General features: G+C 40.4%; 1 protein-coding gene across 2 annotated transcripts in view; it reads right to left on the bottom strand.

The window, feature by feature from the left end:
• The window catches only part of KLHL29 (kelch like family member 29), a 392,570-nt gene that overhangs the window by 133,351 nt on the left and 242,993 nt on the right, over window positions 1–16,226 (bottom strand). For both annotated transcript variants that reach the window (XM_053937487.1, XM_053937488.1), the window contains 2 exons: window positions 10,227–10,368; window positions 8,940–9,488 (listed from right to left, as the gene is read on the bottom strand). In XM_053937487.1, the coding sequence (XP_053793462.1) occupies window positions 8,940–9,488; window positions 10,227–10,368 (691 nt within the window). The remainder of the gene's footprint in view (window positions 1–8,939; window positions 9,489–10,226; window positions 10,369–16,226) is intronic.

Below are 16,226 nucleotides of genomic sequence, written 5' to 3'. Positions count from 1 at the left end.
CTTCTCTATTTGGATGTTCAACATGGGTTCCAAATCAGAGCTCTAACCATCCTACAGAAGAACAAACAAAACCCTCAAAAAAAAAAAAAAAAAAAAAGGTTAAAATGGCACAGTATGGCCATGATAAGAGAATATCTAGAAGAAAAACATATTAACACATAAAATTCAGCCATCTAGAGAATCTGTAACAAAGTTCACACAGCACGCTGGAAAAGGCAAAGAGCAGAATCATGTATTTCCTAGGTTACAGGCAATGGGAATCTACTATCACTGCTCCTCCTTCTGTTTTCCACAGGATGGTAGTGTTTTGTGCAAAATGATCCTTGGTTTAAAGGAACCACAGCTTGGGAATGCAAGGAATATTTCCCTCTTCTTTCACAAGGAAAAGGTCACACAGAGGAGTTGGGTTTTATATTGGATTTGGATACTCCATAAATCAGTCAGACTGAACAGGAGTGTCAGCCCACATTGCTCTTAAGACTTCTTTTATTTTAGCTGAATTTACCTTTTTTTTGCACCATCTTCCTCATCCTCACCCAAATACTTCCATGTGCAGACTGATGAGCAAAACACATTTTGTCTCCCTCTGAAATATCAGTGAAATCATGAATAAAAACCATAATGTTCTCTTTAACCCTACATTCTTTTTATTTATTTTGAGTAATGCCAATGAGCAAAACTGTGCAAAATATAATGTACAAAGTCTTAAGGCAAACCCTCCATTCTGTTGCAAGTATTACATAGTCATATGGTGCAAACTTGACTAAGCATCTTGGCACCTTTTCTAGGCAAATGCTGCTGACTTAAACCATCCTGGTCAAATATTTCTCTTGAACTTACTGATTTTTTTGCAGCCCAGAGATTTTTCCAGTACAGCACTAAGTACATAAAACACTTAATGATGTAATTTTCTGAATTTAATAGGACAAAACTTCAGGCCGCTTTTATTTGCACATCTAGATGGTAGAAGTTTTGTCTATGAGTAATCATTTCTGCAAGCTTATCTATCTTCTTCCTTGTGATGATTTCATCCCTGATGATATCTTTCAGAAGATTTGAGGTGTTAGGTAATCCCATATTATTATTATTACTGTTGTTATTATTGACCATGACTCAAAGCCCACCTTGCTGTGGGACAGTGGAGCTTATCATTAGCAATCTCAAGGCACAGTAGGGTAAGAAAAGTCACTATTTGGAAATGTTTGTATTTCACAGATCGATTCAGATTTTTTTAATTTAACATGGGACAGAATAATTCTTATTCTGAATGCAATGAGACAGAAATTATTCTTTTTCATTCAGAATTTAGACACTGCTCCATGGAGGACTGCTGATTTGAAAAAAAAACATTTTCACTTTCTTGTAAGGAAACCAAAACTCATCGGCAATTTAATAAATCTGCTTCTCTGGAGATCTCCAGAGGTCACAGAATAGCCCATTTTGGGAACATTTATGTATATACATAAATGCACAGTCTGACACTGGATGGACCTAGCTTTTTGAGTTTGGACTGAGTGTGAAGTCCCCATTCTCTGCTGACACTGCAGCAGCTATAATTTGACTGTCCACATTTTAAGTAATGATATCAAAAGAAGTAGAATTATGCTGCTGTGTAGAAGAAGAAATCTTAGTGGGAAATTTTGGGAAAAGCCAAACTTGTGGAGCAAACTGAATTCTCAGGAAAGGTAGTTTTACAGTGGCTCCAGGCACAGGAAGATGGAGTGAAAGGGAACTGGTATGTTTCCCATTGCACCCAAAGGGATGGATGCAGACAAGGTTGCACCTAAATATGTGCCAAGAGTTGAACAAAACAGATGACCAAGGGAAGACAAGGTCAGAGAAACCAGATATTAAACATGAGTTCTGAAAGGAGAATGGCAACTCTGCAAGGATTTTGGACAACTAATAACTTTTAGAACACCCAAATGCAGTTCCAGCTAACTGCAAGGGATTGCTGGAACAGTATTTGGAAAGATGGATACATGGATGGATGGATATATGGATGGATAGGCAGCTTGCCTGAAAATTTGGTCTGTATTTATAAAAAGTTGCCACTTATGTATTCTGTGCCGAAAGAGATCCTAGATTTTGGTTATCATCCAGCCCCTGAGAAATTTTGCACCTTGTAAATATAGTGTTGTGTGGACGGGAGAAAATAGTAATTCAGCAGAACTCTGCCGCCTCTCAGACTTATGTTGAATGCATTTGATGGCCACTGTCATGGACAAAACTATATTTGGTATGAAACCACATTCTAAGCAAACTTAAGACTACAGAGTGGGAAGGAATTCAAGGCAACTTCAAATGTATTACTGTCTAATTAACTAGGTGAGTCTGCAAATGATGACATAATATCATGCAACAGCAAAATGAAAGTTTTTCAGCTCTGTATTTTCAATAGATAAACTACAGTTGCAAATCTGACATTTATTTAAAAAGAAGATGTACAAAAAATAGCAGCAGGGACCAGATGACTTTTAAAAGCAGGTTCAGGGAGTTTTGACTCACTTCATCAACGCCCCAATTTTGATTTTTTTTTTATGATAACCCACGTAAAATATTGGTGGTGCTGAGAAGATCCTCCTCCAGTTGAAATGCGAAATCTCAAGTCACTGACATACTTAGAGATGTCAATCAAAAGATAATTCAATCACCTTTTTTTTTGCTGTATGCTTAGCATGGCAATGTTCTAGGACGATTACAAGTCCTCCTTGACTCTTCAGTTCAGTAAATCTCTGTCTGTCATGACCTGACCAACAGTGACATTAAAAGGACAGGAATTATGAAAAATACCCTGCTTGGACCACAGAAAGGGGAAATGTATTTCATTTTTCACTCAAATGATGGCTTAGATACTCTCATCAACTTCTCAGTCCTGTTAGGATTATTTTAATCAAAGAAGATGGTAACTAATATTGATAAAAATTTGATTTTAGAGGACCTGTTTGCTTTAAGTTTATTATTGTGCATGAGCAAGCTAAAACATGAGCCAGCAGTGTGCTCTTGCAGCTAAGAAGGCCAGTGGTATTCTGGGCTGGCTACATTAGGCCAAATATTGCTATGAGATCATAGGAGGTGGCCCTGCTCCTCTACTCAGCACTGGTGAGACCTCACTTCAAGCAGCATGTCCAGTTCTGGGCTCCTCAATACAAGAGAGGCATACTTGGCGAGTCCAGCAAAGGAGCATGAAGATGATGAAGGGACTGGAGAACCTCTCCTAGGAGTAGAGGTTGAGACAGCTGGGGCTGTTCGGTCTGGAAAAGAGAAGGAGGCTCAGCGGGATCTCATCAATGTATATAAATTGAAATTACATAAATGTATATAAATTGCACCTGAAGGGAGGGTGCAAAAAGGCTGGAGCCAGGCTTCTTTCATGATCCTCACTTGTCAGAACCAGAGGCACTGGCACAAACTGAAACACAGAAAGCTCCCTCTGAACATGAGGAAACATGTTTCTTGAGTGGGGGTTATTGACACTTGCTCAGAGGCTTCGTGCAGTCTCCATCCTTGCAGATATTCAGAAGTCATTTGGACATTGTCCTAGGCAAACAGCTCTAAATGGCTGTGCCTGGCAAGGGGGCTGGACCAAACAACCTCCAGAGGTCCCTTCCAACCTCAACCATTCTGTGATTCTGTGAACTCTTATGCATCATTACCAAGTTGAGCTTACAAATGACCACTACTCATCTGTGCCTTGGTACCATTTAGGCCATCCCAGGAAATCACCACTGTTCTAAGGAAAACATAGTAAGAGGCATGCACAATGCTAACACTTCCATGCTAACCTAACTCTGCTACAAACAACTGGAGAGAATGCAGTAATTTCTATTGTAGATTTCCTTCCCTACAACTATGTGCATACATATCCATATATATGTATATACATGTACACAGACACACCATACAATTTTACATATGATTTTATATCTATAATTTTAATAATCTATTTATCTCTCTACCTTTCTAGACAAAAGGGAGGTTTTCCTAAGGTTACACAAGGCCATGTATTCTGGTACAAGGCAGCGAACGAAAAAGAAGCTTTCTAGAGTCTTCATCACACAATATTCTTTAACTAATGTTACTAGAATAACAAATGTTAGGTTACATGAAGAATTTAAACACTCTCCACCCCCCACATTCATGTCTGGAACTAGGTGCACTCACAGAAATGCAGGTCAAGCTAAAATCCCTTTGAAAATTCAGCCCTTTCTGAAGAAAAAGTTGATACTTATTGACAAAATGTTGTACTCTGCCTTGTTACTATTCATGATTAAGGAAAGTAAATATTGTCTGAGGCCTAATGAGAATTCCAATGCAATAAAGTCAAGTGTGAAAGGTGCAATCAATAAGTGATGATGCAACAGTATTCCTTTGCAGTTTTGTTATTGTTTAGTTTGTGCTATTTGCTGATGCTTAAAAATGAAGTGTTAAGAAATTAGTGTTACAAGGATTAACATTCAGATTTTATTTCTGATATTGTTCTGCTTCTACAGTCATTACACTCTGAACACTAATTAGCATCTGCTTTCTTTTCCCACTAGTTAAGGACTGCAAACCAAAGAATTATAGAACACAAATACTATGGAAACGAACATCAGTATTTTCCATTAACATCCACAAATTAAACCCCACGATGTCCATGGTTAATTTTACACTGCAGGAGTAAGTACTGCAATAAAGTACTGTATTTGCCTCATTTTTTTGTGTTAGAAACTATGCTTCAAAGTATATCAAGTTTATGAAGGGAGTGTATTTCCAAATGTGTAATATATCTCAGAGTCCAAGCTGGAATGTTTATGTTCTACATGATGTCATAGGTATCCACCAAGGGCTCAGTTTTGGATTTAAAAATCTTGAATATCAGGAAGCATTCTGCTCCAGGAGACAGACAAGGACCACATCTCAGTTACTCAGTTTCTGCAAAGAAACTAATTTCTTCCAGTCCTTCATCAGACTGATTAATTCCTCTCTGTTTGGCTCAGCTGGATTGGCAAGCACAGAGACATTGGTCTCTGCCACTGTGCCATAGCAGAGGACACTGGCACCTTGTGTCAGAAATTTCTCTGACACAAGGATGATGATTTTCTCTCTTCCCTGCAGGCACATTGTACAAGTGACAATTTGTGCTGGCCACATCATGTAGCCTGAAGATCCTGAAAATCAGTTTGAATATTCTTTGCAACTCTGTATTTTCTGAAGAAGCCACGTAAAAATTTGGCTATGAGAACTTCAGCAGATTTTCACTGAATACATTTACAATTAACATCTTTATGTTTCTGAATATTCTGCTTTGTTAATTGCTCTGGTACTTTAACCTTTAGAGCAAGATTTAGGACATGGATGAAAAACAAGGGCTGGTTCTGTCCTAAAATATTTGGTTACATGTCTGTGTTAAGGTGTCATGGCTTTTGAAGTCAGATAGGAGTATTTGGCATTAATCCTATCCAAAGGGAAACTACAGGTCTAAGCAGATGCCTCCCAGAACTCCTGTTCATTGTGTATGGTAAAAGACCCCATACATTTCACAAGGCAGCTCTACAGTTCTTCATACATTGCTAAAAGCAATAATTCCTTTGAAACTTTATTTCTGTCTCTCGTAATGTAACAACTTTACAAATTCACTAAGTAATAAGATCATGTAGTTAAAGTTAACTTCTATTTAAAGAACATAACTCATTCTGACCAAGATGATTCTCTAATCCATGCACAATTTTTCTTACAAACAGTTTAAATGGAATTAGGTAAAAATTAGCTGTAACACTGGAGAATGACGTATCTGTTTTATATCATGGTTCTTGTTACCAAAATGCATTTTTGCAGAGCCATGGAAATGATTCTTTCAGTCATGTGAGATCTCTTGACCTATTGCAAATAATATGGCACACTTGCAGTGCCTTCAACTTTTGGCAACTTATTTATTTATGTGTATTTAGAAACAGCTGAGGAAGAAACCTAGTTCTGCATGAACATAGTATAAAATGGCCCATACACGTACACAGCCAAAGGAAAGATAATTATGGGAAATAAAGCATGATGTTTCAAATCAGGTCCCTAAGAAAATCTAAAAATATAAGAAACCCTATCATATTAACCAGCAAGAACTGTTCTTTCACTTAAGGGATACTTGGGCAATTATTCAAACCTGGACAAGACTGGATTGTCAAGTGAAATAATAATTCAGAGTTCCACAGGATAATGAGATAGATCTCAAGGCCATTAGCAGTGGCCCTTATTATAATACTGGCCAAGATTCCCCAAGAAAGAGAGAATATATTTAAATGAAACTTGTAGGGAACTAGTTTGAACTTGGATATTTGAACAGCTTAATACTGTCTCCTAGTTTCCATTCATTATTGGAGAGAAAGGTATCTACCATGTAAGACTGTGAAATCAGTCAGGCTTTCGAGACTGAAATCCCTGAGGGCAGAAACTAAAACATAAAATAATTGGATAATCAAGCCACATTGAAACTCACAGAGTTTATATTAGGAATCTTATTCTAGTGAGAGTTTAAGGTCTGGTTCAGCACCCAGTTGTCTCCTTTTCCTGATTATTCCTCTCTCATTCAAAACAAGCAAATCCAACATATATCTTCTCTGACTTCAGGTGTGTCATGAAGAATTACAGCTTTAGATGTAAGAGCTTTTTAGGTTGGAAACAGAGGAAGGGATTATTTTATCTCTATAAAATAGGTCCTGCTTATGAGACATTTGTATATGCATGCTTCATTCTGTTCTGTTTGTTTGCTTTTAACCACTATGAGAATAACTCAATAGCTGGTGGTCACAGAGAAGCTCCCTAATCCCTGGAAAAACAGTTGTCTAGCTTGCAGTTTGTGAGGTACAGTACGGCTCATGTGTCAGCAATTGCCATGGATTAGAAATATTGCTTGTTTCAATATTCTCCTTATGATCCTTCTAGGTACAGGAATTTCCAAATACAGGACCAGATCTAGGTCTGGCATGCCTGACATCCTCCACTGAGGAACTCTGCTCTGCACCTTAATGAACATCTCCTAGGCTGACTGCTCCCTGGGGTGCTCGGACTATTAGGCTAGACTAGGGTTTATAGCAGGTTAAGCAAGAAGTCTGACTAAGAATTTGTAAATCAAATATTAAAGACTGATTAAATATTTTACGATCTTTTTACTTAGGCTTTGATTTGAAGTTTACTTCATCTGCTAGCTATAGATCTGCTGAAGGTTAATTGATGGAGGAAGAGTAAATAACAGCTCATGCTGCTGGCCCTAAGTATGCGAGGCATTTAGGAGTATTCCTAACCTCAAGTGTGCAGTCACTGACATGCTCATTTGTCTCACTAGGTTAGTGTCACTAGGGCTCAGATATGTGATCAAATTACTGCCGTGAAAGTGGTTTAAGCTTATGTGTTTTCCCTTGTATTGTGTATTTGCACATGTCTCCAGTGACAGCAAGTAATCCTTTAAATTGCGTTAATTTGATCATGCATCTGAGTACCCAGTGTAGAAAACTGGGACAGGTGATTATGGAAAGTGGAGATGATGTCTCTTAGAAGACAAATAGGTCCTATGGAGGAGAGAGACATACAGCAGAACTCAGTCTACCAGGACAGAGTATAAATCCCTCCCCTTTCTCCTTCCATGAAATCAATGGTTTGTAACTTATAAACGTGACCTGACAAATTGCTTTTGTGGACTTTGGGCTTTTTTCTTCTTTTTTAAAGGGAAAGAATTAACAATACTATTGTAATTGTTGGTTAATTTTTGGCTACCTAACTGGGCCAGTGTCATTTAAAGCCCATCTAGAGAGAGCTCGAAGAAAAATTCAGAAGCTTATCATACAGCAAGAGCCCTCATCATATTTGGGGTTTGGAGTTGAAAACTTAAAAGCAATCTGAATATCTAGTTTTACAAAAGTACTGCTGAGATTGTATCTGAACTCCTTTTCAAGGGAACTTTGGTAAGGGTTTACACATACCAAAGAACAATTTATGTGAAGAGCAGTGAGAGTTATTGGACTAATCATTTTTAATAGAGATTCCTTGTCTTTAATTCAGAGCTACACAACAGAACTTAATAGCTTGTGGCAAATAAATAATTTACACATGGATTGTGTCTGAATAGAAATGCATACATAAAATATCACAGACTTAATGAAGGTGCTGGTTTTTTACAAAATCAATTTAATTGATTTTGCTGATAGGTCTGCATTAATATTTTTGTAAGCTCCATTTTGCTTTACCTGTACATGTGGCCCAGTTGTGATTTGTAAGGGAGGAAGGGAAATCTCTCCAAATGCAATTAGAAACTTGGAACACAGAGCATTGGTAGTTTTGAAGTGTCTGGAGTAAGACACTCGGAAATAACACTCCACTGTGACCTGGTAGAGGGGCTCATTTACAAAGTACTCCTCAGAAAAGGTCAGCCTCTCAGAACACTCATGACTATTCAGTCATGTGTTTTGCAGCATTTGAGCCCAATGAAGCTGGTAATGGAGAGTTTTACCCTTAACGCTGAACATGTTGGGCTGTTCAGCTGCAGTCTGCTTTGACTTGTGCTTGGCCTGAGCTCCTACCAGAGCAGGGAGAAGACAAGGGCTGAAGAAGGAGGTCATTGCTGTGGCAGATGCACAACTGCAGTCAGAACAGCGGTCAGATGGAAACATGGGGTGTATTTCACAGGGAGAGGCACGGGATGATGGCTGCTTTACCCTTGAGAACACCAGCTTATCTGATGGGCCTGAAAGCTGCTTTTTACTACTTTTCGCCCACAGCCTGCTGTACCTCCGGTTACCAGGCTGCTTTTTGTTGTCAGTAACTCACAGAAGCTCTGCATTTTAGAAAAGTGCGTAGGCAGCCGCCGTAGCTGGCAGGCCCACAGAGAGCGAGCGGCAGGGATGCCGAGGGTCAGCCGCCGCCTGCCCCCGCTGCGCGCCCGAGGGGGCCGAGCTGGCCCGCCTTACCTTTGGGGTGCCAGGGGTCCGTGAACTCGTACTTCCCCACGCCGATCGTCCGCAGCATCTGCACCCCGTTGGTGTTGTCCGGGCCGCCCACCGCGGCCGCGTTGGGGGGCAGCGGGGCGGCCGCCTGCCCGTTGGTGGCGGGCGCGCTGCTGGGCAGGGCGGCTGAGGGCAGGGCCGGCGGCGGCGGCGGCAGCATGGGGCAGGCCAGGTGGCCATTGCCCACCGCCCCGGGGCCTGGGTAGGCCACTGGGCCCACGCCGCTCATGGAGGACATGCTGAGGGGCTGGCTGTTGGTGTACAAGGGCTGGCTCTGGAGGTTGACCACCATGTTGCTGAGGGGCTGGGAGGGCTGCGGCTGGAGCTGGTAGTGGCCTGGCATCAGTGGGAGCTGGGGGGTGACGTGCGGCGGGAGGGAGGGTGTGACGCCGATGACGGGGGCCTGGACGTTGGCGGCCGGGCTGAAGGTGGGCGGCTGTGTCATCCCGTAGGAGTGCGTGATGAGGGCGGGCTGGCTGCCCGCTGCCACCGTGGTGACCCAGGGTGCTGCACCTGTGGCATGAAGGAAGGTTGGCAATGGTGGTGGGCTCGGCACGGGGGAGATCAGACATCAACATCCTCATCCTTCCCCTCCTGCACCCGTGGACAGCACCGACATGCCCTGCTGCACAATACCTAATGCAGTTTGGGATCTGGAGCCGTTTCCAAGCAGTAAGTGCATAAAATTGCTGCAGTGATGTGAGCACAATTGTTAAAATACTCGTCAGGTGACATGCGGCATGTTTGCGGTTTTATGTATTTTGCACTTTATGCGGCTTAAGCACACGCTTCCAAGAAAATTAACCTCTTTCCCCGCTGTGCTTTCACGGCTCCCTGACAAACACTCTGTGTGTATAATAATGGTGCTCCAGCCACTACAAAGACATCGTAATTAGGCGTCTGGCATAGTGGCACAATGTATGATATGTGTCTGGAAGCTGGAAATCATTTCAGGTAGTTCTGGACATAAAAGAAGTCTTAAAGTATTACAGAGTGCCTTTCCCTCCAGTGAAGGCAGAGAAGGATAAAAAAAAACCCTGCTCTAATGAACTTGCAGCATCTTAATACATTTGTATCAGCCCCGGCATAGAAGAAACTTGAGGGGTCTTTACAATGAGGGAAAACCCCTGCTAAAGAATAAAGAAAAGGCTCACAATGAAGTCTAATTTACAGAGGTAAATGGAGATAGTGCATTGAATTTGCTTTGAACGATTTTCCCTGGTAGAATTACAAATAAGATTAGAGACATACCTGGGTTTTCATTCTCCCTCATCTGTTTAGATGGAGGCTCATCAGTGTCCCAGGGCGTGGACTGATTGATGGGTGTCTGTCCCCACCTGACACTTGTTGCAAGTCCTTGAGGCTGATTTTCAGTCTTGGAAATGCAAGGTGTCTACCAGAGAGAAAGAAAAATACAGAATAAAAATGTTTTGACTATTGGGATTAATTATGGTTCCTCATAACTAGTAGCTTGCTTGTTTGTTACAGTCCAAGACGATATCCTAAGATCTTTAAATATCATTCCTTTGGGGTTAGGACTACACAATCTTCAGAGGTCCCTTCCAACCCTAACAGTTCTGCGATTCTGTGATTGTCCTCCTGGCTTGCATGAGATGTCTCTATGGAAATACAATATATTTGAAAAAAATGTTTCTGGAAATTTAGTAGATCTACCTTAAAAAATCCACAACAAACTAGTATTTTCAGAAATAAGTCACTTCATTTGCCATAGAAATTAAAAAAAAAACCCAGCAAACAACCCAGATATGGTAATATCTACTCAGTGGCAGCTACATATAATGGAACAATCTTCTGTTTGCTCAATTTCTTCCAAAAATACTGAGTTTTGTTTAGCAGGAGGCAGAACAAGAGAGACTTATTTACAACTGTAGGACAAATTACTGGAGAACAGTAAAGAGAAGTCTTCGTATTTACTGTCTGTCAACCCTTGAAATTGAATGCCAATGAAAAAAAAGCATAACATCAATGGCTGCTAAAGTGGGTATGTTGGCAGATCTTCAGAGAGGTTAAAAAAACTGTAAAGTAGGGGAAGGATTTGGGCTGAATAATCATCAAAGCAGACAAGATCTGAAAGAGATCTCTTGAGGAAGAACCTATCACATGGATTTAAATGCTACACCAGACCCCTGCTGCAATTTTAGGGGACCTTCCCAAACAATCACGCCTTTGCTGAGAAAAGGCTTGTAGAAAACAAGAGTCCTCCAACAGGTCTCATTTATTTAAGTCTGCTGTGTATTTCATTGCTGGAAGATTAAAAGTGTTTTGTTTTGTTTTGATTTTACTGGTGTCAGAACCTCTAAACCAAGCAAACGGAACCAGCTGCCTATTGCTGAATGAGTATTGAAGAGTGAGGCCACAAAGAACAGGAGACCCGTCTGAGTGATTGCTTGTTTGCCTCACATCTGGGAAGTAATTTAGCTCAGAGATGGGGGTACAGCAGCTCCATAAATGCCCTAGGTCACACTGTACCAATGAAATCTCTGTCAACACCAGCAGCCTGTTCACCCATCACCAGTACCTCAATCAGCCCATGAAAGGAAGTTATTAGCAAACCCATTTATGCCCTCTGCAAATTCATGCACACCTTCCCCAAGCCAATCAGTCATTCCTCCTGTCTTCAAATCCACCAGAGGCACCTGCTTCCTCCTGCCTGCCCTTCTTCCCCACTAACACCTGCCCTGCTCCAGTGTTCCCCCCTTCACCCAAGAGCCTCTGATCTTTCCTGACACCCACTCCATTTTTCTACCTGAGCTTTATTCTCGGTGGGCTCCTGGAGTCAGGAGTTGTGTGTGCAGACCTTGACAGAGGGCACAGGTTTTGCTGTGCTGCTCTCTTTGCTCCCAGAAGCCACAATGGGAATATTTCCCTCACTAGAAATGCTATACTTTGTTAAATGCAGAGGTTCACAGGGAAATGTGATTCTTAATATATTTTTCCTATGATTGTTTTTTTTCAAAACTCATCAATTTATTCTTTTCCATAGTTTAGGGGTTGTGTTTTTTGGGTTTTTTACTGTAATTTCTATGGATTTTTTTTCGTGTTTTATTTGCACCAAGGACAATGATATTCTGGTTTTAGAGTCACATTTATCTCTGTCCCAACCATTTTGACTACCTGTATAACTTTTGAAATTGAAATAAAAATGAGTCAGAAAAGACATAAAGAGAGGACATGCAGACAGTCAAGAGTTTTAAGAACTCTGGCCTATTCATGGTGAAGAAAGGGCAGGAGGGGAATAAATAAGTCTCGGTTTTGAAATGCTTTCTATTTATAAATTGTCCTGAGAAAATGATTAATCTGAATACCTTTAGCTTTTACATTGTATGAGGTCTTTGACACATGAGGATATAACAGTGCTGGTGGTTTACCGGTTCATGTTAGTGGTATTCCTTTGAGTCTAGCTAAACTGTTTAACAGCAGCCAAAGCACTCTGCAGTAGGAAAATAAATAAATAAATGAAAAAAAAAAAAATTAAAAGACCCACCACCATTCTCTGCCTATATATCAGTTAAAATACTTCCCCCAGAAATACTGATATTTATTCTAAAGCAAAGCCTTAAAAAATGTAAATGCAATATAGAGAAATTGGCATTTTTAGTAACCAAAAGGAGGATTCATGACTCAAATCACGCCCAGTGTGTTCCACATGTGGCATCTGTGTGTTGCGTTTCTTTGTTGTATGAACTGGGTCTTACCAGTGGATTTGAAATATACACTTATCATTATTGTGAGCCATTGTCAAGATAGGCAGCATCTTGTTTAATTTTGTTACATTCCCAAGCTGCTTTAAAACAGTGTTGATCTAAAATAAGAAAAAAAAAAATATTCCTCTACCTTAAATAATGTAGAATGACATACATGCTACAATTTTAAAAGAACCCATATGTTTTGTCAAGAATGGGTAAAGGAGTACAGCTGTGCTAAATCCTACAAAGATCCATTTTGAAACTTGTTTTCCAAAAACCCTAGAGCACCATACCTGACACAAGTGAAACTGGTAGAGTTTGCAGCCAAATCTAGATCTAAATTCCATACTTTGAGCATTAAAAAAGAGGAAGGAGGTTATCAGGTTTGCTATCAATAAATGCTTCTCCTTCACCTTCACCAAATGCCCAATTTTATTTCATTAAACATGCTCACAAACCCTGCTTCTTAGAGGCTCAGTGGATTTAAACACACAAATCCAATAGGCTGCTTTCAAACTGTACCCCTGACCTTGTGTTTGTTGGATCAGAAAGTGCCAGAAATCAGTTGGTATGAAATCACAACACACATCCATGAAACACAGACCGTAATGGCGGTGGAAAGAGAGAAACAGCTCACTGAACTTCTTTTTAAAATGTATACATACTTCTGGTCTCTGATCTCATTTCTGCTTTATTTTTCTTAATACATGAAGGGTTACATTACAAGTGCTATATGTCTCTGATCTGATTGCAGCAATTACCCATTTGCGTCTCTGGAAAGTGAAATTATTTCCAGCGTTATCAAACAAAGGAACTTTCTGTCCATTCGCTCAGGCCCACGACAGTGCTCTATTTGATGCTTTTAATGTACAACACAAATGACCAAAAAATGGCCTGTATTATGCTAGTTGTGCAGGGGGAAGAGCTGTGTTCCATTAGTGATCCACAGACTTCACAGAAACTAATTGTACTATGTTACACTTTTATCTTTAGCTTTCATGTCAGATGCTTGTTTGAATTAAACATGGAACACATGAAAAAAGGAAATGCATTACAAAATCTGCTGGGTATACATCCCTGCCAAAAGCCTATTTACATGAAAAGACCAAAAGGTTTCTAAAAGGTCTGTTAAAGCCTGACTAGTCAACAGCAGCACTGGCTAGTTAATTGCCTGAAATTCCTGGCAGACTACAAAGACTACTCAAGGAATCATCAGCATCTTTCTAGCACCTGTAAAATATTCAATTTGTGCTCTTTGTCATGGATAGAGTATCCCAAAATAAAATCTCAGGATTTTTTCCCTCTTTAGTTTGAAGGCACCATTAAGAACCAATAAAAATGTTCAGCTGAAGTCTGCATTTCACCACCTGCCACTTTGAACTCCGGAAGGGAGCAGTCTCCCAGTTTTAAGGAAATTAACTGCAATACAGATGTACAGGCAGAAGAGAGCAAGACAGAACAATTCTGGAATTACATGAGACTAACACAGACAAGTTGCCAGACTGTCAATTTTTTGCAGCTCAAGCAGTCATAAACCATGGCCCATAGGCAACAGTAATTGTTGTACAGCTGGTCCACTGAACCTTATTATATTAAAACATTAAAACCTTCAGATTCATGGGGCTTTCAGAATATCCACAAGAAAGTTCATGAGTTCACAGCCATCAGCTGGTGCTAAAGATTAGGAATTAGTGATTTGGTCTATACAGCATCATGGCTGTATACAGCTACTCTTAGGCATTGAGGAGGCATAGCTACAACTAAGTCTGACTTTAAGTCCTAAGCTTTACAAATCTGTAATGAAATAAGATCTAAACTTTTAGTAAGACCATTTTTGTGTCAATGGAAACATAAAACCTACTGTACTACTAATAGCATCAAAGAGTATGTTAGTGGACTTAAAAAACCCAACAAAGCAAACATAAAATTCCAACAACAAAAATTCCAATACAATCTTCCCCAGGCTTAACACCACCAAGCACCTCCTGGAAGGGCCTTACAAACACATTTAAGCAAATTCCCCAGAGCTTGTGGAACCACTGACATACATCCTGTTATGGCTCAGAAGTGTTAAAACCTATTAGAACAGTTTCATGAGCAAAAAAGAACTAATCTGGAAAGAGGAATACTATTTGTGATTCCCAGCAATCAAAATTGTTTTAATAAGGCCTTCATTTAAAGTGATGGATGAGAAGTAGCAAATCTCTGTTCCAATTTTCCAAAAGAGATTGGGAATGGCAGCTTAATACCAAGATAATGTATCCAATATGCAACCCAGTCTATTTCTCTTCCCACTGAAAATAAAAAGGTTAAGATGCATGCATGCACAGAGGCAAACATTCCCTGCCACAGATTCTGGTTTTATGGCCTGTCATGGGTAAAAGCAACTTCCGTTTAATGAAGGAATTCCTTTTAAAGCTGCTCTCTATGCCTCTAACTGGTAATGGCTGGTGGCCCTGGTTGAGTTTGAAGTCTGAATGTGTCTGATGCTCTAAAAAGTTTAGTGGTCTCTGCACCAAAGGGTTTGTAGTTCACATTGTTAAATATTGCATGAAACAGGTATTATTCGTAGGCATGCATGTAAAATCTGAACCATACAGGGATAAATCTTCATATGGAGCAAATTCCTACACGGCGCTGGACAGGACCCAAGTATATTTCTGAGTTTAGTCCATGGCCAAAGTAGCTCTTAAGGATGAAGCAGAGCTTTTAAAGATGCAGTGATGACAGCAATATCTCCCTAGCACTGGCTGTGTGGCTGGGCTACAGAAATTAACTGTTGTTTCAAGAGATGGATGTACTGTAACATATTAAAAACCTAAGAGATATTGACAGGCCAGCGTGTAAGAGGAACAGAAAGAACAGTCCTGCAGTAAAACCTCATTCAAGGACTTGCTCATGGGTGGAGAGAAGAACTCATCTGCCTTACAGTTCCCATCACCAGGCAATTCTGCGATGACACAGCGTTGTTTTTCTCTTCCCAAAACTAATGTGGGAGCCACAAGAGAGTAATACAGTTAACTTATAGGAAATATGTTACTACCCTGCATAAAAGACAAAAGAAGTCTAAGTTCCCTCTTGAGCAGACAGAATAATTCAATACTTAAATTCCTTGAACACCATTCAGTGAGGAGCCACCAGTCAGGACGAGCTCCGGAGCACCACAGCACAGCCTTCAGAAACACATGGCTCAGCAGTGGGGTAAAGTCCTTGCTTTGCAGAGGATTTAAAAACACTCCCCACCTCCAGGTTAATGACACAGGCTTGGAGAAACCCATGAGTGCAGCAGGCCCACATCCCTGTGACAGATGCATGCCACCTCTTCACCAAACTGCAGTAGTTTGGTAGAGGCTGCAAAGGAAGTAAAGGTCTGATCCGTGTCCAGGCCAAGAACTTCTCTAGTTTCAACTTGTTCTCTGAAAAACCATGAAGGAAACAATGACACAGTGAACATCAATGCACATGAGCTTGCAACACTGATCATGTGATTAACACATGAATAGCTGGTGGCTTTTCCAAGACTCATTAATGAAGGAGCAAAGAA

The sequence above is a fragment of the Vidua chalybeata genome, chromosome 3, assembly GCF_026979565.1.
Source record: "Vidua chalybeata isolate OUT-0048 chromosome 3, bVidCha1 merged haplotype, whole genome shotgun sequence".
NCBI lineage: Eukaryota > Metazoa > Chordata > Aves > Passeriformes > Viduidae > Vidua > Vidua chalybeata.
Note: the sequence above shows the minus strand (reverse complement) of the source record. Positions and strands in the feature narration are given on the sequence as shown.